We start from the raw sequence: 23301 nt of genomic DNA on the forward strand, positions 1-23301 counted from the left end.
ATGGGTTTGCGTGGCTGAAAGGGTAAGTCGATAACAAACACGAATCGTCGATGGCTCGACTAATGTAGCGGGATGTGATGAATGGTCTTTTATATCTACAGACGTGGCCGAGGTGTTATGAATCGCGTTAACGTCGAATCATTGTTCGCGTCGGCACAATAACGGGCCCTGCAGGGGGTGGTTCCCCCTGGTCTTTTCGCTCGGGCTTCTTCCCCCTGATACGCTCCTTTATATTCCCTGGTCGCTGTTCGTCGTACCCCTTTTTTCGAACCACGATTTTAATCGACCTCGTAAAGATCGCATCATCGGACTATCAATCGGCGGTGATTGGAAATTTATACTAGCAACGATGCACACTTCTGTCCGTGTGATATATAATTTCTGAAATACGATCGACCCTGCCCTCTCCCTCGTATTTCTTCCCATCCCTCTACGCGCTCTTTGTTGTACGTTTAATCGCTCCACCACTATCGTGCACAACATCGGTGCACGAGAACCTGTTTAATTGATTTTACCAGAAGGAACGACGATGCAGATCCGATCTATTCCAAATATTTCACGGGGACAGACGCGATAATATTATCGTTCGAAAGGGAGGAAACAGAAGACGCTTGGTGCTTTGTGCGAATGGTTGTTGACGATCGGGTCACTAAGTTTAAAATTAGAAGCTCGTGTTTCCGGTCTTTCAACTGGTACTTAATTCTTCCATTCGTCTTGTCAACGGGTTTCTTATTATCAGAAAATCAGAGACACCTACGGTCTTTTGTTCTTTAATTCTATCGTGTAACGGTTATTCATGGAAGAATTAACGTACGGAAAGGTTATATTCATATACAAAGGTAGTAAATGGACCGTTTAAATCTAAAATGACGTTTCCGAATAATTCGATATTTCCATTCGTAAAAGAAGATGCCAGACAAACTATCATCCGTATATGAATATTTATGTCTCTGCTTTAGAATACGGATTCTTTTTTAAAACCCATCGTTAATTTGCAATTTGCGGGAACGTTAGATCCAGAAAGTAATCGTGTTATTCGAACGTAAATAGGATTTTAATTGAATTTTAACATAGCCTCCCTGTAGAAATTCTTCCGTATCTGTTGTCGACTAGACAATTCAAACGATCGAAGAATTTAATTTAACAGAACGCAAATTGATAGTATGAGGAATCTAGTTGTTCGTCGAATATGCGTAAAGGTAGACCACAGGGAAAAATGTATGATATCGCGTGTACTATACGTAGTGCTTAATGGATTAAATTACCGTCAAAACAAAATTGAAATTTTGTCTACGACGGAATCAACTGGATTTATTTCTCTAGAGCGGACAAAGGACAAAGACTTTGCGGTTCCGTTGTTTCGACGAGCTTAGAAGCTAATTTCGTCCGGCCTAACGGAGGCAGATGCAACGTATTATCGAACCTTTTAACCACGTGGACGTTTACGAGGCGTTCGGATGCGGCTAGGCGCGAAGTCTGCCGAGAATCCACGTGTGCAGGAAACGAGATGCGGGTCGCACGTGTGCTTCGTTTCTTTAACCGACGTTCGCGTATATACCGTGAATAACGCCTCGTAATTTCCGCGGTGACAAAATTCATCCTTTTCCCAGACACAATTTCGTCGAAATTTCTCGGCAAGTCTTATCGCGTGTACTTTCTAATTTATCTAATAGTTCGTGGCTGCTCTTATCGCTGTTTAACTCCGTGTTTAACACATTTGCTGCTACTGACGCATATGTTGCATCCATTCAATTATCTTAGTTATTATTAGATCCTAATTGCAGGCAATATTATTGACGTAGCTGTCGCGTCTTTAAGTTTGCACGATGACAAGATTTGAGAATAACAATAATAATACGACGACGAATGTGTTAAAATAAATACGTATTACGATTTAAAATAAACGGTTCTCTGATGAAAGCTATATAAATAATACACAACGGTAGCTATATTTTAATCGTGGTAAACGTGTTAATTCTTGGACATCGGACTTTCTAGCAACGTCGAAGCTGGGCCAGAATGACTCAGAATATAAATAATACGTGGCCGTTCATAAATATTAGGATACTTACGAGAAACTATGTAAACTGAAAACCTTATTTCAGATTATGAAGAATCATTTTAATTCGTTTAAATATTGTTCGATAACCTTTAACTTAGATAACATTAACATTCTTCCTCGTTTATCATACATATATACATAACCGTTGCAAGTAGTCGCAACGAATTTTCGCTGTGTACATTGGGTCGCAATCGTATAAAGATAAAATTCTAGTCGATTCGTTATTCTTTCGATAATATAAGTTAATTATCACGTTTCGTATAAAAGCAGTCGTTGTTCTAATGTTCGTAAACGATAGTGTACACGATATATACAGAGATGAGCGTATTAACGAAAGTACAAACTCAAATTGATGCATTCAAACACTCTTGATAATTTTATTGGTATTTTTATTTCTAAATACATTTCCAATATTTATATGATTATTATATATAATTTTTATATATTCCAATAAAGGATATTGCAATTTTTACTCAAAACGCGATATACATTTTCCATATATTACAAATCTTGAAAATATTCTATTTCCAAACATAATAAATTACCTTAGCAATAAACTACACATACGTTTCAAACGAGGTATGAAAATAAAATGTTGCTATTTATACGCTCATCGCTATATGTCTCGTTCCACTGATATTCTCGATGTTGTCTGTTTTCAAACAATTGCCTATATAGCAATACGATTGTTTATACGACGCCTAATAAAAACCGAATCCAAGATACACACTCAACTGTTGAAATAGCATCGAGTCACGTGAACACTTAGCCAACCGAAAGGGGAGATCTCCCTTTTTTGACTTTGGCAACGCGTTTTCTTTTCTTTTTTTTTTTTTTTTTTTTATTACCAGTTATAGTTTACCTGGAATTATACCCAATTAATTGTGCCACCTTTTCTGCTTTTATAAAGTACGGTATATAATAAAACACACCAATGTAGTAGTGTTAAAATTAATTAAAAAGTTACTCTATCAGATAAGACAAAATAAGTTATAATCGAAAGATATCAGAATGTAAAAGAATATTAAAATGCATTATGAATTTTTAATTTCACCTTCGAACCGTGTTATCTATCTCTAGTCATCTTTAATGCTTTTAATTTTACCTACATCTTTCTATACCTTTAATATACACTTTTAAATCGATATTTTGTATAAACAATATGTGAAATCGTTAAAGAAAATCATCACCGCAAAATATAATTGACCACTTAAGTAATTTTTAGACTTCTTTGTTTTTTGAGTCACGAACATTGGTCTTCGATACTTGGAAAAATGCACGGTGAACTAAGTGTTAATATAGGAAGCATCTCCTCTGGTCTTTATCAATGTAGAGACGTAGAAGAAAATTTCAGAAACGTAGTGCATTTGCAATGAACAAGGTTTGATGTCCAAGGATTAATTTACTGCCGATTACCAGATATCTCGTACTTTACGCTACAACTTTAGACTGATTGCAATTGGTCACGGAATAAGTTTGAGTTAGAAATTATTAGGAAGGATGAACGAAAATCGTATATAATAATATTCGTATAATAAAATATATATATTGTAAAATTCCATGATTTCTCCAAATTAAAATCTTAGCGCCCATAGCGAGACGCTTTAAATTTGTCTGCCAGCGAATGGGTTAATTGCACAGAATGAGATGAATGATCTTCGACGTATCTATCGAGTATCGAGACGCATACATAGGTTAAGGAGCGCGACGATAGAGGACAATAACGTGGAAAGTTCGTTGCGCTCAGATGAGATCGTATGGCACGATCGTGACGCAAGCTCGAAGCTCGAGCGCGAGCGCGCGGAATGTTCACCGAATTCTAAATACCTTGGCACGGTTTCTGAAGTTCGCGCGACGATGCAAATAATGTCGCGCGACAATGCAGCGGCAGCCGACAGGTGCGCGGGTTAAATATAGCCAGGTAGATATCGTTTTCACTCGGACGAAACATTTTCAACTAATTTTTCACCAACATACCGCTTCGTTTCGATTCATGTTTTCCATTCAGTTCTCGCAGAAATCCATCAACGCGTTCATTACAAATACCGATGACTTTCGCACGGATCGTGTATTATTTCGAAATAAAACGATCAATAGAAAGGATAATTAATCTTATACCATTAGAATGCGCAGCGCGCGATATGTATCGATATACAGGATGTTTCAAAAAGTTGAGGTTAAATTTTAGGAATACGTGGTATTTATTAAGACAAGCGAGAAAATTCTTAATAAACGTGACTTCAAATATCATCAATTTCGGAGCTGTAAGATATTTTCAACTATAGTCTGTAACAGCACGATCCAACAGATTCGCAAGGGTAATGTGTTTGTACAGTGCCATACATCACTGGCTAAGAGAGACTAAAATATTGAAAGGTAATTCCCAAAATCGTGAAAGATCCAGGATCGATACGTATTTTTAACTTACGATAAAGTAAAGAAGAAAAACAAAAGTTTGAGAGAATCTTGTCATAAGCTATCCAAAGAAACAACAAATCAAGAAACATTCGAGAAAATGTTCTTTCTATATAAATAGACATTTTCTGCTTCGCCGATGAACGCGTAACTCGGACGTTACGGGCGTTCGCGCCCATTTCTATCGAGTCTCTCTTATGCGTGTTTTGATAAGCGCTATATACTGCCGAAGTTTCGTGCCAATCTTTTTTGTAACAGCTGCATATATTTTTATACAGCGACCAGAGGCGATCGCGTTCAACGTGTCAAAATGGAAAAATTGTGAAAAATGAAGCGAAAACGGAGTAACACGGAGACGTTGGTTTAAAAGGAACAGGCGATTCAACGCGTAGGTGGTCTAAGGTTAAATCCGGAGATTCGTTTCGGGATTCGGAGGCGTCCCCTTGTTGGACGTGCACGCGAGATTATGAGAGGATCGTAGGCTCGCACGGAACGCGACCGCTTGCCAAGAGATCGCAATACGTCTTCGCCTCTGCGATGGAGACAAATGCGAGGACTGATGGTTTCGTCCGTGCGGACGAAAAGTCGAGCTGCGCGCGAACATTCTTGTCGATCCGGCGACGAATCGGCCTTGAACGTCGATCGGAACGATCAATATTTGCAAAATTAATTACCGCGGGACCGATTCGCGGATCAGACGATAATGAAGAAAACCACGCGATCTGACGGAGGGACGCGTTTAACGAACACGGCACCATTTCGCGTGTTTGCTTCGAACCGCGATACATTTTATCATTTGCTTTTTGTCGATTTGTCTGTCTCGTCTGTGCACGATGTATATGTACGTATATAAGTACGAGTTTGCATAGTAACAATAACTACAACAACAAGTTGCAAGAAAGAACTTACCCCGTTTCTGCATATAGCTGAAGAGGTCATCCAGAAACTCTTTTCTCTTTGGATCGTCGTTAATCTCATAGAGCTGAAACGATGAAAGTAGAGAACGGTGAACATATTGTCATGGCAATATTTCGTCGAGTATTTTACTTTTCTCGAACTGGGTGCAAAACGATAAAGAAAGCATGTTCGACACGATGAAAAATTGTCTGGATCAAAATTTTAGTGACGTAAGTCTCGGTTCGCAGCTGCTTTTCATAAAACGATATAATAGCGTATTATTATAAAAAAAACACGTTGTATCGTTTGAAAAATTTATCACGACAGAGAGAGAGAGATAAAGAGAGAGAGAGAGAGAGAGAGACAGAGAGTAAAGTATTCTAATAACGTGATTAAATGCGAAACACCGAATGCACGATACCTGCAAGGATTGAAACGCTTTTTTAATTTTAATTTTCGCGATCATGCCTTACGTCAATATAATTTTTCATCCGTTAGTCGATCGTCACACGTTGTCGCGATACGCGGGGTTTCTCGATGCACGTACCCTCCCTATTCCACGACGAATAAAATGTTATTCGAGCCGGGCTAATAAAAACAGGAGTGAAACAAGTGTGCTCATAGCGACAGGCAGATTAGTTAGCTCCGATTATTAATGATTCCGTTTAACCTGCCTCATAACCCGAAACCCCCTCGACCGAGGCAAAGCCAAATTCCCTTCGGGCTAGCGGGTCCGTATTATCATATTTGTTATGTACGATGTGCTATATCTAATCCGGGACCCTCTAATTGCTTTTATAATACGAGCTATCCCCCACCCAACTTCCTCTCTCGTGCCCTTTTTTGTCGACGTTTTCCTTTGTCCCCTTAAGCACCGTTTCCATTATCGTTTCTTTTCCTCCACTGGCTATCAACTCCGGTGAACAGCTATTGGAAGTAATTGCCGTTCCCGTGGCTCTAATTTCCCTTGATTCTCGATCGGTCAAACCGTTTCAAACAATCTCTGTACTCCTTTATCTCTTTCAAGCGACAGCTGCACAAGTGTCACTGGTCGAGGATAAACAGCGCGAAACGCGACGGTCCAGCGATTTCCGCTTTTAGAAATTACGTAGCACGCGTTTCGTTCTATCGTCTCAGAAAGAGAGAAAGAGAGAAAGAGAAAGAGAGAGAGAGACTAAGACAAACGATCGCTTAATAGAAGCAACGGCTAGGAACACGAGTCGAATGTTACCTTGGATCATCGTCCGGATAACACGTGCTTCCGACACGCGAATTTATGAACTGACCCAATATTTAAGTCGTTGTTGCTGTTGGCACGGGCGGTAATAGTTCTTTAAACGAATTTCCTATCCCTGTTCGCTCGTAGATTTGCCCGGACGATAAATTCCATTGAACAAAACGTGAGCCGCATCTCACCATCTCACGAATAATAATTTTAAAACGCGCGACAATCAATATACGCGGTATCGTCGTTTCTTACGTCTACTTCTCTCGTTTGGTACATGGTATTACATGGTTTCCGAGAGACGAAAACCAACCAATCAGATTTATAACTCGCAAATTATACGAGATGAAAAGATCGCGGTTTTCAAATTTCTATGTCACTTGGTGGCTGAGCCTCGGAGATACAAATCTTCTTAAGGATAGACGGTACGTTTGCAGAACATTTTGCACCTGGAATTTTTGAAATGTTCTACAGGGCGAAAAAATGCACGTTTAATCTCGCTGTGAAATAAGACCACGGTTCTAACAACGCGGAATCGAATCGTTGAATTTTTATCACGTCCTTTCTCCGCAATCGTCATTTGTAATTGAGAAATTTGAGAATTATTCAACGATTATTCAACGATTGACCACGCATCGTTTTTAATTCATCATAATCTTTTAAAAACGTGAAATCGTAGATATAAATGTAGAAGAGATAATCTGTCGATGGTTCAAAGGTGACAAAATTATTTATAACTTTGCGCATTCTGAATCAACGTTTTCCTATGATTGTTACATCAAGCTAGGCTATTTGCGCGCAACCAGTTGCAATTAATAAGTATTTCCTTGAAACCATTAAAATACAGAAAATATTAACTGAGTTCTCGCCAGATTTTTTTGCCGTGGCAGAGTCCAATCGATGTGCAAATACGACACGGATCTATAGATTATTATTCGATACAAAAGATTATTGATTATAGTGCTGACTTTCAATATCGCATTAGTTAATCGTTTTCTTCTTTTTCTTATTCAAAAAGATGATCCGCAACAGTAGAAACATATACGTTTAACGCGTGAATACAGCTGTTTCCGGTGCAGCGTCTATTATCCACTGTGTATGTATTATACGTTTGGCAAGGACAGGTGTCTTACAAATGGAAACGCCTACGATATTAAATCTATCTATTATCGCAAGATTTGTTCATAGAAAGGGCGATATAGACGCGAAACAATTTACAAATACACCTACGTTCCGAACTATTAGTACGAATACAGAACTTTGGAAACGAGTGGGGAAATTATTAGAATCTTCAAGAATTATTATCTCGTTTGAAAGCTTATGTAAAGATAGGCAGAGATTAGACAAGATAAGTAGAGTCTTAAATAAATATTGAATTTTGTAATAAAAATCACGAAAATCAATAAAAATCAATTACGCGATAGATTAAATTCCTTCGTGTTCATATCTGGTACGATCATTGTTTCAACCAATTCTGATACGCGTATCTTCGTTTCTATTATATTCGTTCCGATCTTAATCCGAAATTTCGATTCTAATTCTAGATAAAATTATCTGAATTTGCGTCTAATTTATGTAAAACTTTTTCCACGAGGATAGTCAACGAGGTAATTCGTCATGTCAGTCTTGGAACACTTGTCAATAGCTGTTGCAAATCTTTGGACTCTTAATTTGCATGAACGAAAAAACAATAATTAATTCCTTGATCGTGTAAGCTATTTATCGCAGCCTATACGAAACCAAAAGACGCCCTGACGTTTATCGATGTGTATCGCGATTAAAAGTTTGACGCGCTCTTCGGAGTAAGAGCAGCTTTCGTTTCTATATACGATTAATTAGTTCCAATACGGTGAAACGCTATTCTTACGAATAAGACATGTGTTCGCCTATGAAACTTCAAGTTCTGACATACTGGAAACTCGCCAACAGCGCTGTACGTTATCGTGGATTCATAGAGGAAGATCGAAGAACGAAAATTAGACACGCGTTCGTTCTCCGAAATGGCCGGCGTATCGCGGCCCACTTATTCATACATTCCATCGTGTGTTCATGGCAACGCCCTAGCTCGATCTCCACCTCATCCACCCTTGCAACAGCGTTGAAACGAACGGCTGGACAAACGAACGGATGGACGGACGGCATTTCTCAAGGGCCATTTTGTACCACTTTCTCGTGTTTTTTCTTTGGCTACACGAGCGATGAGCTCGTTAGGGGCAGCCGGAGGGAGAGGACGGGGTAAAAGGTCGGAGAAAGAGGAACGAACCGACCGAGGCCAGGGAGCAACGGAGAGAAAACAGAGTCCGAGGGTTCAACCAGCGTATATTGATTGATCTACAGTTAAGCGGACTGACGGCAGCCACGTGAAGATCGGGTAGAACGGCTCTCGTCTTTCTCTCGCTCTTGCTTTTACACTTTCGCGTCTCTTCCTTCTTCCACGTATCTTTTCCCCTATCCTTCACTACCGTAAAATAAAGAGAGGCGAACGGAATTTGCTCTCGATGATGCATGCTTCGCGGCCCCGCCCTCTCCTTCTCATCGACTGACGGCCGGTGAATAATAATTCCTGATACAGCCGACGTTGATCGGGTTACTTTCGTCCCTGCGAGCAGAGGAGGGACGCAACCCGCTCAGATGATCGATGTACACTCCGCTGCTAGCGCCACGTCCTACGGGATGATCCTCCGCATCGACCACGCGATACGGTTGCGCTTTTATCGTCCGGACGATTAACTATCGTTAGCATCCCATCGTCGCGTCGTTCAGTCGTTGTGCCATGGGGACAGTCGATCGATTTATCACCTGCATCGATCTATCGATCGCGATGCAAACACATTCGCACGATTGATACGTCTCGTAAACCGCCTTCCGGGTTCTCATAAACTTTCTTTCTGTGTAACCTGGTTCTGAGTTCTCCGGTACTAGGAACACATTTGAAAGGACAACGACGCTTTCCAATAATTTCAGTAAATCGCAATTAAATATATAGTAAATTATATTAGTCGCTGTATCGTTTAGCAGGGACGATAAAAGTATTTAAACGGTCGATTATCCACTGTATCGATAAATCTCAATATTTAATACTTGGATAACGCTTCCACGTTATATCCTCGATGTGACTATTCGTACCGTACATTAATCTTTTATTAAATATATATTTGCGATAAATATACGTTTTCAAATTGGCCTGAAATTTGACCGATATAACAGCGACAGCCGTGTCTCGTTACAGTGGCAATGAAATTTCAAAATAGCTCGCACAACGCATACAAATAAAAGTTTCCTGCGACAAGTGTTTAAATACTTTCGTAGTCGGTGTATTTGACTGCTTTGATATTCGTTATAACACCCGTCCGCGGTAACTATGTATAGCCTAAGGAAACACGAACTCGCGATCTTCATCGAGCGACCGGGTTTACGAGCGCGAACACGATCCGGAAGAGAGGTCACCGTAAAATTCGCCGAACAAGTGAAAAGCGATTCGCGAGAGACGAGAGCGCCGTTTCAACGCCACACGTCGTTACTTTTACGACGAGTAATTATCGATGCGCGGCTCTTTCTACCATCTTCGAGATTCAGATATCCTGCTCTTCCGGCTGATAAGGAACAACGATAACGGTAGAACGTACCGTTGCCAACGTTTCTCTAGGAAACGTGTTTGCACGGTGTCTTTGACAGATTGCAATCGTCTTTCACGGAGTCGTTGGAAACGTATAAAAGAAGACTAGCGAGGAAAGATTACATCGACGAAAGGATGAGATTCGAAAGTGCTTACGCGGTTGACAAGAGGAAATTCTAGCAGCCAGCTACATTCGCTTGACTATGTAATTAGATGCTTAGTCTCCTGGTTTTCGCACCGACACCCGTATACCTATTCGCTGCGCCCCCGCGAACACGGGGTCAACTTCCGGTCGTAAAAGCTTTTATAAGGGTGCGTCTCGAGCGAAACGGAAACGGGTGCAGCCTTAAATAATGCGTTCGTGGTCGGTTGTCGAGGTCAAGACGGAGTCGATGCGCTTCTCAGAATGCTTTATCTACGCCTCGACTTCGTTTTCTTCTATTTTGTTCCGCGTCCAGCCGTTCTACTTTGTAACAAACGCAAACCAAACACTTGGCCGATGTTCCTTGAGCTGTGCCCGTCCCCGTCGAAACAACAACGACCAATTTTTTCTTCCTATTCCACGTTTCTTCAAAACGTCGATAGCTGTTATTCCGTATTCCTCCGTGTTTCTATCATTGATAGTAAAGAAAGAATAAAAGTTGCTCCGTGTTGCCTGTTACGGATCGAAGCGGCAAACATCAAAGACGTATGAGCGACACGCGGTAACGCGTCGCGACAGAAACAAATGTTCCTTCGGTGTGTGCAGTCTGTCGATGCTGACACGATTGTATTAGTAGTATGTACACTTGTTTGTCCGTTACGATATGTCAATACGTCTTTAAGATACGTCGCATCTATACCTTGTGTCAATTTTTCTTACAACAGGATCAATGTCCTGAAGTAAATATCGTACAATCGAAATCGGTACAAGTCCCGAACATGACCGTCCGTTGTATGTGCTCGTTTTTCAGCGTATTTAAAAGTCGCGAGCTGCTGAATTTCCGACGTTCTTTAAGACTTCGCCAAACTCGCATTTTTCATTTCTTCTTTTATTCGTATTAATAACAAACAAGCCTTCTTCCACCATCCATCATCCGCAACTTCGTACAAACCATCTGCTACGTACACGTCTGAATAATCCGTTGCGAAAGAACAAATGTTGCTTTAAAATTGAAACAATATCCAAACGCAACGTTGTTTCGACATAGACAAAATGTTTCTACAAGTTAATATCTGTCGAGTACTTTATGGAACGTGCAACAACAAGAAATTCCTCGTTGGTATTCCAACGAGAGCACTGCTTCTGCAGCGTTGCTCGACGATGTTCCTCCAGGTATCATCTACATATTCATTGAAAAACGAAGTCGAATGGGACGTGATCGACCAGAAAACGTTTACAGTCGCGACCAATCCCACGTGTATCTTGTCTCGTCGTTGGTAATTAAACAGATTTCGCGCGATTCGAAGAACTTTCGTGGGATAGTCGAGAGAATCGAGACAGTTTACACGTTACAACTTACGCGTTACACGACATTCCAACATGAGCGAGTCGCGAGAAACACGGAGTGGAAGAGGGTCGGAGGATCAGGGTTAACGAAGCGTGGTGGCGAACCAGTCGCGTCGCTTTTTGCCACCGTGGTCAGGAAAAGTCGATCGGTCAAGAATCGATAAATAATAACCCTCGCGAAGGCAAACAACGCCTCTTCCGTTTCGTTGATTTACGAGTTGCTGCACTTGGCCCCGCGCGCGTTTTATGCTCGGCCGTTGCTTCTGACACGGAAGCGAGTCGATTCATACTTGCCAAGGAGCTCCGTGGGCGCGATGAAAATTCGCTTCCATTCTATTTGGCTGTTGGCAGTCGTAATTACACGGGACGGATATTCTTATATACCTTTATGAGAATCTTAAAGATGTACAGATGTACAATGTGCACGTCGTATGCAAAAATAAATAAAACATTCGAAGCGTAATCACAGAATGACAGTCGTCGCTGCAGCTAACTGCGGCGAAACAAATCTTTCTTTGCGAGTCACGTTTTGCCAATTATATCTTGGCTACTTGAAAGGATGAATTTTTCATGTTGAACGAGTAAATGAAAATTTCAGTACGATTCGATTAGAAAATATACCTGGCACGTATTAGGTTGTCCCAAGAGTTTCTTTTGATGCACAACGTTTTTTTTGTTTTATATTGTTCTATGGAATCACGTATGATCGTCATAACAGAAGAAATCTTTTTTAAAGAAAGTTTCTCAAATTTCGAATACTCCGAAACGTGTTTAGAAGCAACTGGATCAATTAGAAAATTCCGTTTGCGACTGTGTTTGGATTATTGAAGAGAATCTCCGATTAATTCGCGTTTCTCGTTAAAACTTTTTCGGCAAGGATGATGCTTGTAAACGTTACCTATCTTCTTCGCAGCAAAGGAAAAGAAAGAAACGTGGAGATATCAAGATCGCGGTTTATACGAGCGGTCGTAATAGCCGCCGCTATCATTATCCTCTTTCAGGGCATTAAAGATAGCGCTGGTAATTATTATGATTACGATGAGAATAGCGTATATAAAGCGCGTTACGCTTCTATAAACCTTCGTAATGTTGGGAATTGCTGGAGAGCGTAGACCTTTGCTATTCATGTAGGTCGTCTACGACATCCACGACATCTATCCTGTGATATTTCTTAGACGATAGTCGAAATATATATTCCATCGATTAATCGACTCACGTACTAATTAAATACAATATTTCTATGCGAAGACTACAGAACAAGAATGCGAGAAGTTATGCTTACGAGGATACGCATCTCAATTGTTTGAAGGAAAACAACCTCGAATTTCAACGCTAACAATCAAAGACAGATGAAAACATTATAGCGTTCCCATCGACACGTGGGAAATTATACGATAAAAGAACATTTTCTAATTTTTACACTTACAACGTTGTCTACGAGAAATTTTCAAACATCGATCACACCCACGTTCACAAAACTTATTGCCCTAAACTTATTGGTTGTACACCAAGTACAAAAGATGCATTTTTTCGATTTTCCATATGCAAATCTTCATAATTGCATTACGAATGACGACGACTATTCACATCATCGCGTTTTATTATTAGCCTGAATCTCTCTCGCGCTACATTGTAAATGGATAACCACGAAAAATGGGATATTTACGTTTAAACCTGTCGGTTTAGGCTTTCGATTCCTTTGATCGCAAAATGGCTCGTAAAGTCATTAGAATACCCAGAATCGGTGGAGGATTCGATACGCCGAAAAATGAAAGACAGGGGTAGCTGAATTCGCGGAAACTTACGCGCAATGCCGGTTGAAATATCGAGGAAACGCAGATTGTTTGTACTAACGGCAAAGAAGCAATAAGCGTGACGCGGACCAGCCCTCTTGTATATCCGAAGGAATAGCCGGATTCGTTTATATCGAGCTGGTTTTGTCTCCGCTGCCAGTTTCTCGCGCGAGCGATCACACGCTGCGCCAATAGTAACGGCGACCCTTGTCCGTGATTTCACGGAGACGCGGATAATTGCAGTTTATGCTGAACACGGTGTGACTTTCCACGAAGATCTCGCGATCTTCCGAGCGATTTAATAAACATTCATATATTCTGGAAAGTTGTAAGAGGTACGTGATACGATCAGACTGCATGTTAATGCATTTATGAGAAATTTACAGGCTTTATAGATTTTATAGGTGTCAAAAATATTGAAAATATCCAGATTATGGTACTCTTTATTATCGTAATACGTTACTCGAAATAATTAATACCTTGCTACTATGTGTATGATTTTGTTACATCGATCCAGCAAATGGGAGCGAAGAATCCTATAGACCCGATAGATCGACAAATTACTCGCGTAATACCACGATAAAGATTGAGTTTCGCATAGTGATTAGTTGATTTGCAATGTTTACAATGTACATTTTCTTCCTTTAAATATATGAAACGTACAAACGCGTAAATGTGTCCGATGATTTTATTCCGCACCGTGTATCCTAACTTCTACCAAATATTATCAAGAATTGTGGAAGGTGTATGGTCGTGTATTGAGGCAGAAAGACACAAAGTGGCGTCCTAATAGCAAAGGAGAAGGACACAATCGGTGAGTTTCCATTATCGGGGCCAAATCAATCGGCTTTATTCGAACGATATCGGTTCGTGGAAAGAGAAGAGGTTTCCCACCCCCCTCTCCCTGCCCCTGGTCAGCCTCTAATCCGAATGAGGTTTTCCTCGCGTTCATTCGCCTTCCTTTGACCAGCTACAGCTTCCAGGAGGAATCGTTGACGTTTTTCAAGCGATTCGCCCTCGCCCATCTCGAAAGCTTCTTCCAACGTTCTTTCTTTATCCCCTCGCGGTGATTGCCCGATGATTGCGAGCTACACCGAAACGAAATCTTCTCGTCACCTTCGAAGAACAATTTCAACGCGTTCGATGAACCTTCTTTCGTCGATCCTTCTTCCACAAGAAATCTCCGATATCTACGTACAACGATTCGTTCGAATTTGGTCAAATTTTACATTCCACGTTTATGAAATTTTATGACAAATGAAAAGAGAAGAAGAAAACGTTCGAGCGACGACTCGAATGCGTTCGACGAACCTTCTTTCACAGATTATCCCCTACGTTCCGCAGAAAATCTCTACCAATGGTAAATTTTATTCGAGTTCGATGGAATTTTACGAACCAGCTCCGTGAATCGAAAGGTATCTATAAAAACGCGAATATTTGTTAAAATTCACTTTACAATCTACGTTTGCTTATGCCATCTCTGTTTGTGACGAATGAATTTATACGATCGAATTAATTAGTTTCTGAAGGAATTGGACGTTGATCGTACCCGGAGAAGCTTACAAAAGGCGAGATCGAACGATTTGTCTCGCAAGATGCTCGTCTACGAAATCTCATATCGTACGAGGATAAAAGCGCACCGGCTCGATGTTTACAATGAAATTGAGATATTAAACGGGTGAAAATGATCTGGAACGCGTCACCGATGAATTCGGGGCCCGCGATCCCGAAACCGGGCTGAAAACACAAATAAAGAGGCCGCGTCTATAGCGCGACCAAGGAGGTCGAGAGCTTTTTTTACGACACGAAGGGGTATAAAATACAAGGAACGAGAAGAAGGTTGACGTTCGATGACGCCAGATGTCGGCGTCACAAAGAAGGAACGGCATAAAGAGCGAAGTTCGTGGTCCCTACGCGTCCTTCCACTCTCATGGAGAGAGTCCCCGATACGCCGGGGATTTTATGCCCGTAGCTGGAAATATTAAATCGCACCTAAGCACGTTTTATGTCGACCGCCTAATAATCTCCACCGAAGCTGTTTCTTCCTTTCTCCGCGGCGGAACCAGTCAGTTTTCGTCACCCCGTCCCGCAAGGACTTTCGTACGATCTCGAACGTTCAACACGGTCACGTTCCCGAACGTTTCACGCTCACGAGAACATGATCGTTGGTGGTCGTGGTCCAGCTGTACGATTTATAAACCCCCTTTCGACGAAATGTTCGTAAATTATATCGTTTCCTATTCTTGTAACCCTTTCTACAAATTTGTCACACGTGTCGTGGTTTAATTTTGATTTAACACGTAGGCAAACCATAATTTTCATGGTTGATGGGCAACTGGTTGTTCGCATACTTCGTGCATTTTATTTCCATACACTGAACAAAAGCCATTGACTACAAAGATTTCTCGATTTTTCGCTCCCAGATCTGCTATCTCGAAGATTTTCAACTTTAATATAAAAACGTGACAAGCATATCGAAGAATACGGTATTACAAATAATCGCTTTTATACGTTCTCATCGTTCGTCCGAGAAGAAGATTTCATCCGACCTTCGGAATTAAGATTTGCCAAAGAAGAAACAGGATTCGTATTGGTCACACGAGAATCGCTCGCAAATTCCTTCTAAAGGGAATACTTCCAACTCACTGCGATACGTGCCAATTCCTCTTCTAACCCATTCTGACATATATAACATTTTTGTGAAAAGAAACTAAAAGCTCTCGAAATCAGGCGAAACTTCCCAAATGGCTATTCTTCGATAATACGAAGAAACGTCGAGAAACTTCTCAAACTTATCCAAAGCGATAAACACCTGTACGATTCCATTAAACTATCGCTAACCTGCGGTACACGTCGCTGATGAGTCACATCTCGATGAGACGTTGATTCTTTTAAATAAGAAAAAGAAAACGATTTACTTTCTGTTCAATGATCGAATCACTTTGTACAATTACGCGTTCCATTGTATTATGCGAATCTATAAAACGGCGGAAGATTAACCGCATTGTATCTTTGCGCTGATACGCGCGATCGGAAGATCGTTATCGCGAAAGGAGCGGATATAGCGCGATAGGGCAGCGATTTCTTAATTCGACGAGGAAACGCGCGTAATTAATCGCGATTCGGAGAATATCTCGATCGATCAAATATTTGTACTTCGATAGAGGCGTTTGCGGTCGGCTCGAAGTTACGCAACGACGCACGAGCAGCGTGGACGATAAGAAATCGCGGGGAAAAAGCGGTTCGAGGGACGATTTAATAAGCGGAACAGGCCGCTTCCTTTTCAAACGTTTTACCCGGGCCTATTTTCTGCCCCGCAGTGACGTGTCGATCGCCCGGATGGAAGAATGCGAGGAAGCGCGAACACGCGAGAAAGACACGGCTGTCGCTTGTCACATAACTCTCTCCCGACTTCAACGCTGGCACGAGCGAGTCGTCGCTTTTTTGCAGCCATCTCAAACGTAACCGGCGATCACGGCCGCGTCTCGTGCTACTTTTTCTTGTTAACCGGTCGCGGGCTTTTCCGACAAGTATAATTTTGTCATCGCAAAAATCGATTCTCATTCGCTTGTTCCTCCAACATCGTTGAAAGTATACTCTCTGCTACGTGAACATTAGCGTGTTTATCAAAATTATCGTTAACGCGTGGATCATCGAAACACCGATCGATTAACGAGAAATTTGGTTTTCTACCAGAGAAATTTCAATATGGAAACAAAAGTTGCGAGGAATTGCTGCCTACGCTTGCGTCCAGAAGTTTGTATCGCTGTTTAATATTAGCACGCTAACTGCCACTCGGGTCATCGTTCGCGTTACCAAATTATTTAGGACTATTAAGACAAGACAAATTTCACGAACTGGGAAAGTTTCAACAACGCGAATGATTCAGATCACAGCATCGATCGTTAGAAAGGAATACCAAGGTGGACTATTAGAAACAATTTCTTTAAATACACGTAACATTATGCTTCACTTTCGAATGTCCCATAAATGCATAAACGTGCGCGGTCTTGTCATCGATTACAACGTAATACGTTCGTAACGCGTCGTCTCGTATACAAGTTCGATTTTCCCATGCGAAGTTCGATATCGGATATCGAGATACCGCGACTCTCGGCTAACTCGGATAGACCAGTACCTCGCTGTAAAATCTAAAAAATCCAGTCTAGGTGGTTCGATGGTTAAACGCACTCGCGTTTTAATTCAATTTGGACGATATAGGAAACGCTTCGTGGCGCGAAGAAGGGGTCAGAGACCCGGTGCAAATACGCGTTAACCAGCGCGTTAATCTTTCGTCGCTGCAGCTCCTTTATCAACCGTGCCGGTAAGACGGCGTGTATCGTCGGCCAATAACTTCCCTCTGCTCGGCGAGAGGACGATCGGTCGCCCGAATTCTTTTTCTTCGTCAAATCCGACCGAGAGATAACGAGATGCCCACCGCGCGAGATTTACGATCGCGAAATTTAATTCGGTAGCTCGTCCAATTTGATCGCGATATCGCGATAAAGCCGCGATGTCCGCACGGTCACCGTCGTATCCTCGTCGACCGATTACTCGTGTGGTGTGGGAACGAGAACACGAGCAACGAGCCACACAGGCGTAATTCGAATTTATTTTTATCGTTTCGATGTACAGAGACAAACGAAGAAGGGAAGAGACACAGAAGTAATAGAAACGCAGTTCGAGTTTCAATCGATCCGTATGGAATTCCAGCGAGTCGTATTGTAACAGAATTTCAATTATTGTAACATCGATTAACAACACTGTTGCGTTCTCTTGTCTGCCGTTGGAAAATATTTCAAAGTCAAAGAGTTGTTGCTACGCGTGATTTCTCGTTTCAATCGTACGGTAATTAATTGTATCTTCTTGGAAGATTACGAATGCCTAAAACGAGTGCAAAGTCGGAATATAAAAATCGATGGTCCCTCGCAAGTAAGATTGGAAACAGGAGTAGAAGTCGAGGGAAATTGTGGCACTTTTGACTAGAATTTGCCGTCCCTGTTTAATCTCAATATTTGTCAAGTAATCCCAAATAAATGAACTCTCAAACGAGAACAAAGTTATTCGATTATCCTCCTTGATCGATGATATTCCTTGTTTCCTTCTTATTTGTCACGATCTCTTTCAGTTTCTGCTTGTATCTTTGGTTTCTCTTTCGAAAGAAGTATCCCGAATTTCTCCGTGACACGACGACGTACGAATAATCAATCGCTCTAGCGTTATAATTCAGCCATACGTCAACGTTGTTACGGTCTAATTGCGAGAAAAGAATCACAGCGCCACTGAAGATGCGGGGTTACGCGAGATTGAGAGGAACCAGGTGAAAGACGAAACGACGAAGTACGCGAAGATCGATTAACGTTGGTGACGTTGGACGTAAAATACGACTGGTAAAAGTGGTGTTACTCGTGGTGCAGCCTCTGACCACGTCCCACTCTTCTCAGTTTCGCGTTTCTACCGTGCACGTCGGAAGAAACGCACGAAAACGAGAGGCGAGAAAAAGAAAAAGAACAGAGGGTAGAGGAGGAAGGCCCACCTCGGTGCGGATCAAACGCAGCTGAGCTTCGATTATAATAAATCAAGACGTAAATAATGAAGGAACGGATGGGCCCGAGAGCAAACGGAGGGGAGGGGGAGATAAAGGAGGACGGAGAAACACGGCTGCAATCGAATCTTGGTCCGCTTCAGCAACGATGCTCGATGGCCGGCGCGGTGCAACGCGAGACCTTGCAACGGCGATTAATGTTTCTACCCCGAGGGACCGAGATCTCTCACCGTCACCCGTGGAACGAGTTTGATTTTATATCGTAATTTATTTCAATGGACCGTGTAATAGGATTAATATCTACGACAGGGCGGTTAAGTTTTATGTATCGTTTGCCTTCTCCGCTACGGTTTGCCCTCGCGAGCTTATTATTTCGCGAGTCGATTCGAATCTTCCTGCCACGTGAACGCTGACCGTTCGAGCTTTCGCGTATTGCTGGCTGGTCGTCGTATTAAAAAATCGAACAACGGAATTTCGTTTCTTTTACTGCACAGAGTCTTTCTTCGACTCCGCTGCTCGAAGATCGCACGAAATACACGATGTTTTTCGCGATATTTCGACAATAGAGTAATATCTTCTTTAAAACCCCACCTTTGAATCTCTTGTTGTTCAATCCTATAAATAACGACACGTGCTAATAGTCGCAAGTTAGAATTAATAGAAAAAATCTGTGTCTTGTCTGACCGTCGAAGGAAAATTCACCTGTTCTGTGAAAATCGTTTTCACGAACTTCGCGAGTTTACGATTCGATCAGACGCGAAAAGATTGTTATTACGCTACCGGATACGGTTAAAAAATGTATTTTCTACTATGCTCCAATTATACCGTTAATTAATTTCGTCCATGTTCGATCGAATTAAATTTCGCTGTAGACGTTGTAACGTCTATCACTGGTTTCGGGTATCTCGAAATAAAAGGCCTTGAATCCTATTCCTGCGGATATCGCGATAGCGCGAAAAATATTCGATAGGGCATCGCGTTCTTTCCCTCGGAAGACTCGCTCTCGTAAAGAAGTCGGTCTACGACCGAGGAAGTCCGTGGTCCCACGCGAAACACAGCAACGGCATTGTCTACCACGGCCACGCAATTACCTGGACTTAGCCATGGGAAGATTATGCGTCTGGCTTGAATTACGTGTATCAGTAAGGGAAAAAAGAAGAAGAAGAAAAGAAGGAGGAGGACAGAGATGGAACTAAAAAGAGAGGAAGGATCGACGGTTCGGGAAGAAGAGAAATACAGGAGGGGAGGCTCTCTTATTAACGAGGAAGCGAAACAACTCGCACCGCCATGCTAATCGAACGAACATACAAAACGCACAGTCGTTCCTGACCGCGGTATCAACGGCCATCTTTGTTCCTCGTGCCTCCGCGATTCTTCACCGATGGGAATTTATCGAACCGTGAAAGGATCCCCTCCATTACTCGATGTAATATTCGAAAATACCGAGTTCCTTACGACGGTTATAAAGCGTGCCTATCGGGATCTAACGAGCGTACGTTTAGCCATCGAATTAGACAGTGGCCAGCGATAAAAGTTTCACGCAGCCTCGCGATTTCCAATTGCCAACGTTTCTCCGACTTCTATCCGTTCTATCGTAGAATTTCGATTATCTGAATTCCAGTTATTCCAACGAAATTTTAATTAACGTCCAATTAACCTCCTAAGCGTCTAGTTCGTACGTAATACGAACATTCGTGTATACGATATTTGAAATTAAACGTATTCCGCGTTTAATGAAGATACTGATAACTAACTATTCGTAACTATTAAACGTTGTTAAACGAAAAGAAACGAATATAGATGACGATTCGTTTGCTGATGACTAAATATATAGTTGGAAATTAAATTGCAAAGAAGAAAAAAAAAGTAGATATAATTGTTTAGACGAATATCTTTTTCAGCTGCGTTTGATTATCGCGAAGAACGTTCGACGAGTAATAGCAGAGCGTAATGAGTTCCTATCGTAGGAAGGAAAAATAGCAGGGAGAAAAATTGTTCGACTATTACCCATACGAATTTCAGTCGTGTTCGTTGATGACTTTAGATACAGACATTCGCCATACATATTAAATTCCATGTTGTTAATTAAAATTCTAATAACAGCGGCCGAGGAACGTTTTACGCTGAAAGAATATCCGCAAGAACAATTTCCAATCGAATCCTACGAACGACGTTGCAACAGCACTCAAGGAGTATCATATCAGAAAGAGGAATCTGCAGCCAAAATTCAAAATCGATTTTGCACAAATAAATACAACGAAGGAACGTTGGAGAAGCGAAGAAACGATAGCGGTGATCGAGGTCCGCGGAGGCGACAGAAGGAGCAGGGTCGAAGCAAGAAAAGGAGGAGGCGGGTGGAGACGACGACCGGCGTCGGCAAGAGGAGGCAGTTAGCGCGTGTTTACACGACAGCGCTATGTAGCCGGCGACCTCACAGAACAGTCTCTCGAGCCGAGCAAAGTGAACGTTTCTATTTGTCCGAACACCTCTTTCCGTCCCTTTCTCATCAACTATCCCTCCCGGTCTAACCTTCTTTTCGTTCTATCGTTTCGTCTCGCTTTCTCCCCTCGACCACTGACTCCGCTACTCTATACTCGACCCTTGAACGCATAATGACGCTCGGACCCGGCGAAACGGGTTAACACCGTGGGGGCCAGCCCGAAAATTGATATTTAAATGCGACCAATTATCCAGGAGCTGTTCCCTCGTTTCGATATCTCGAGATTCGTGTTCGTTAACGAGGGAGAGAACGAAGAAGAACGGGTTACAAGATCGACGCGATCGATTCGGAGCAAGATTGGTTCTCATCGACGTGGACGACACTACTGGCCAAGTGTCGATGATAGCGTTTGAGATTCATAGACGTGTAAAGACCGCGAGATCGCTGCGAGGTAATTGCCTTTTCGCTCGACATATCTTTCCTTCGATTTATAAAGAGTTCAAAGTTCAAAGCGACGAAGAAATAATCGGCTATCGCGTAACGCGTTTAATACGAACTTGAATCTGATTTCCCCGCGGTTTTACACTTTCTCTATTGTGAATCTATGAATCTGATTTTCTTTGCATACGGTACTGTATGCTAATGGACGATTTTCATACAATATCAGTCTTTATACCGAGTATAAAACTTTATAGAGGTCTGTCGGTGCAAATTATCGTAAATTATCCTTCTGCAATTTCGTCGCTTATGGTACGAATCAGACTCGCAAAGCAAAAGGTAAAGGTGCACACGGTCGATAAAGATCCTGGTATTTCTTCAACAATATCGCCATCTTCCATCCATTCGTTCGGCGAACTTTCGCAAACGTTTCAAAGTGTAACAAACGGACGAATAGAAAAAGAAGAGATCGACCGCGCGTAATAAATCTAGACGGGTGTTGCTCGCGAAACTCAACACTATAGGGACATTGTCCTCTCGTGGGACAGGGGAACAGGCTCGTAAAGACGCAAAGTCGATTCGATCTGGTCGAACGGAGTAGATCCGAAAAACGTAGCCAGGCCCAGCGCCCTTTTACGATTTTGGATACGACATCTAAAATGCGATGTTTACAGGGGCGACGCCGATGAGAACGTTTTTATTAATAATTTTTAGTGAGGTCCGCCGCTCGATCGTCGTAAAAGCCACCGGTTGGCACTTTTGTAAAGTCGGTCTCTGTTCGCTCGGTTCTCGCGGGTCGCTCCTGTAAAAGATATCCGCCGGACGTTTGTTGACCATATCCATCGAAATTAGGAGGCCTACCGAGCGCGTTTATGGGATTCTAGACGAGTTTTACAGCGGCGAACGGTCGAGTCGCGCTCACCCGGATACCGCGTATCGCGGGATGATTAAACGATTATCGTAACGAGGAACGTTTAGGGCATCGTTTAAACTTTATCGGTAGCCCTGCAGCGACCAACTTGTTTCTACAACTCCTCTCATACCCGAGAAAATTAATTCACTTATTTATATATTAACGTGCAGTTGCTCGGAGAGTTGGTCGAACTTTTATTACGAATCTCTGGCAAAGAATGGAACGTTGGAACAAACGCAGAAGAGAATTAAGCAGGAGTATTGAAAATTTGTTAACAAAATATGTTTCGAGACAAGGTTGTGCGTCGTATATTGAAAAATTTGGAATCGTAATTGGAATGTTGGTTTCCAATAGCAGGTACAGTCTCGTTATTATTTATCGTGTTGTATAAGAATTTACTAAAAATTCATTCGAAAGAAAAATACACAATAGAGTGGATGCTGCGAAAGCCTGTAGAAGCTACATATT

At 41.9% G+C, this 23301-nt stretch overlaps 1 protein-coding gene across 3 annotated transcripts in view; it reads right to left on the bottom strand.

Annotated features, from left to right (window-relative positions):
- The window catches only part of Retn (retained), a 136829-nt gene that overhangs the window by 41705 nt on the left and 71823 nt on the right, over positions 1-23301 (bottom strand). For all 3 annotated transcript variants that reach the window (XM_072006440.1, XM_072006441.1, XM_072006442.1), the window contains one exon: positions 5387-5459. In XM_072006440.1, the coding sequence (XP_071862541.1) occupies positions 5387-5459 (73 nt within the window). The remainder of the gene's footprint in view (positions 1-5386; positions 5460-23301) is intronic.

The sequence above is a fragment of the Bombus fervidus genome, chromosome 7, assembly GCF_041682495.2.
Source record: "Bombus fervidus isolate BK054 chromosome 7, iyBomFerv1, whole genome shotgun sequence".
In the NCBI taxonomy this organism is placed as follows: Eukaryota; Metazoa; Arthropoda; class Insecta; order Hymenoptera; family Apidae; genus Bombus; species Bombus fervidus.